The sequence below is a fragment of the Montipora foliosa genome, chromosome 3 (genome assembly GCF_036669935.1).
Source record: "Montipora foliosa isolate CH-2021 chromosome 3, ASM3666993v2, whole genome shotgun sequence".
Lineage (NCBI taxonomy): Eukaryota > Metazoa > Cnidaria > Anthozoa > Scleractinia > Acroporidae > Montipora > Montipora foliosa.
In genome coordinates, this window is record NC_090871.1 from 3313518 (window position 1) to 3316017 (window position 2500).

General features: G+C 39.5%; 1 protein-coding gene across 2 annotated transcripts in view; it reads right to left on the bottom strand.

Annotated features, from left to right (window-relative positions):
- LOC137996486 (protein mono-ADP-ribosyltransferase PARP4-like) overlaps window positions 1-2500 on the bottom strand; it is a 75458-nt gene that overhangs the window by 15082 nt on the left and 57876 nt on the right. For both annotated transcript variants that reach the window (XR_011122319.1, XM_068841925.1), the window contains exons 33-34: window positions 733-876; window positions 460-557 (exon numbers count right to left, since the gene is read on the bottom strand). Coding sequence is in view for 1 of the 2 variants with exons in the window: in XM_068841925.1 (XP_068698026.1) it covers window positions 460-557; window positions 733-876 (242 nt within the window). In the remaining variant the exon portion in view is untranslated. The remainder of the gene's footprint in view (window positions 1-459; window positions 558-732; window positions 877-2500) is intronic.

The window sequence follows — 2500 nt, forward strand, 5'->3', positions numbered from 1 at the left end:
TATTTACAACAATCCAGTGAACAATAGCTTTCGAAATCGCAACATTTGACGACGATGATGTTTGTAACATCGAAACATGTCTTCGAAATTAAAAAATGTCATAACTTTCTTAAAGATAACGATTTGATGTTTACTTGAACAGTAGATTTAGGGGGACACTTCGTGACGATCGAAGTAATCTCACAGTTGAGGAGAAGGGTAAGAGGACACTTTGTGATGCTTATAAAAATCTGCATGCACCAAATTAGGCGCAATTCCGGACATATCATGATAACTAGATCTTATGAAAATTTGAGGATATTAATAGGTAGCAGCGTATATGAACCGGTTTCGGGCCACCAGTCAAATAGTTGTGAGGCTCTTAGCGAAACCCTATAATGTTGTTGACAGGATTGATTTGATTTTGATTTGAGTGGTGAATTCAGTGGAACAAACCGACAAAAACATCAAGCTCCTTACCTGGAACGCGCTCCTAACTCAGCATCTTTACAAACTTGACTGGCTCTCTCTTGGTCTCCCATAACATAAAGATAAAAGTGAAACAGGGCAAAGGCTGCCTGTAAGACAAATAACGTGTAACGCCATAAGAAATTGGCGGAAGACTGAATGAAAATCATGCAGTTTGAAAATGGACAAAAACTAACTGCTTTGCTTGCTATTTGCCAGAAATGCAAACAAGTGATGTTCTGTTCCAAAAATCTTGGAATTACTGTTTTAATTACGAAATCTCACGTCATTTGCGAGCTTGTGATCACGTCCAAGCTTTTCACGCGCTTCCTTCATGATGTCATTATACAGACGTTCGCATTGCAACACCGCGCATGTCTCTAAGATCTTGGCTTCCTTCAGTTGCTTCTCTAACTTCTCTTCAGTAGTCTGGGTGAAAAGCAGAAAAAACCCGATATATTACAAAAAGCCAAACAAGTACCTTTGGGGAGGAGGGGGTGGATGGAATAGAAAAAAAAACCGCTTTTCAGTCAGATCGAGAGAGCACTGGATACTCTTCCGGTGGTCACGGGTTCGAACCTCGGCCGGACCAACTCAGGGTCTTAAATCCCGGTCTTTAAGTGCCCCTAACCCTTCAACTTGTTATGTTTTTGGTAGAATTTTCATATCTTTCAAGAACTCATTTTCGCAAATTTTCTTTGAAAATATTGAACCCTGATTTTCTTACGAGCGCTTGAAGTTACTGAAATTTCTATTTTTTGCGCCCTATGAGCTCCGCTGGACAAATTATTGTCTCATGGGTTCATTAGGAACGAGCCAATGAGAAGCGTCCGATAATTGACACTTTTTTAGCTGTGACGTAAGAAAAGGACATTCCAGCAACTCAAGCTTGCACGATGTCCTTTCCTTACGTCACGCTCGATAAATAGACACATTTGGATGAGTGGGGGACTAATGCGAACGATAGGTGAAAAAGTAGTCGCGTCTGCCTTCATTTTTAGCGATCGTAAAAAGTCAGGATTCAATATTTTGACAAAAAAAATCCGAAAATGACTTCTTGAAAGATATGAAAATCTACCCAAAAAAAGCAACTTGAAGTGTTAAGGGCACTTTAAATAACCAAGAAGAAACTTTCAAACAGACGTTTCCGTCTCTTCACCGAAATTACACCCTGTCAGAGGGTAAGGGGGGGTAAGGAGGGGGGGGGGGGGGTAAATAAGGAGTTTAAGAAACGGCTACGGCAACGACAACGAACCAAAGGAAAATATTATTGGTTCAAAAAAGGAAAATTATCGCGCTGCAAGAATTTCTTTGCCGTATTCCAAGGTTTACGGTTTAAACGAGTGTGTGAGCAAAAAGCAGCGAATCTCTTATTCTCTATCTTTTCTTTAAGTCGGTCCGGGAGTATTCAGTTATCCAGTTAAGGATAAAATCACACCATTTCCCCAGCCAATGAGAAAGAAACAATAAAACAAAACAACCAATCACATTTCAAGGCTTGTTTAAGGTAGCCAATCATATTGCAGGAAAATGAAAGACAAAGAAAACCATTGCATGGCGAATTTTGCAACTTTTGTTCCCAACTGGATCATTACAATGTATAGGCACTGACTAAAATCCTATATTTTAGCGATTGTGATTTCTAAATGGACGTAACAAAGTGGTAATTGAACTTAGTGTCGTGCAATTTTGGTCTGACATCATACTTGTGATTTCAAAATCGAACAAGCGCGCAGCGCGAGTTCGATTTGAAATCAAACGTATAATTTCAGAACAAATTGCACTCCACTCCACTCAGTTCAATTGCCATTATTTATTTCTGCAAAGATTACAACATTTTCGAGCACAAATTCCGCGCGAATTGCTCGGAGGTGAATAGGCGATATTCCGCAAGATTGAGCAGGATAATTTCTTTAGTATTCAACACATTGATGACAAAGCACAATCTTCTACATTTATTGGGAAAAAAAGCTGGAAAAACTACCATTTTTCTCCGCGACACGCAAAATTACGTATATCGCAGGATATCTGTTGAGTATGCACGACGAATATT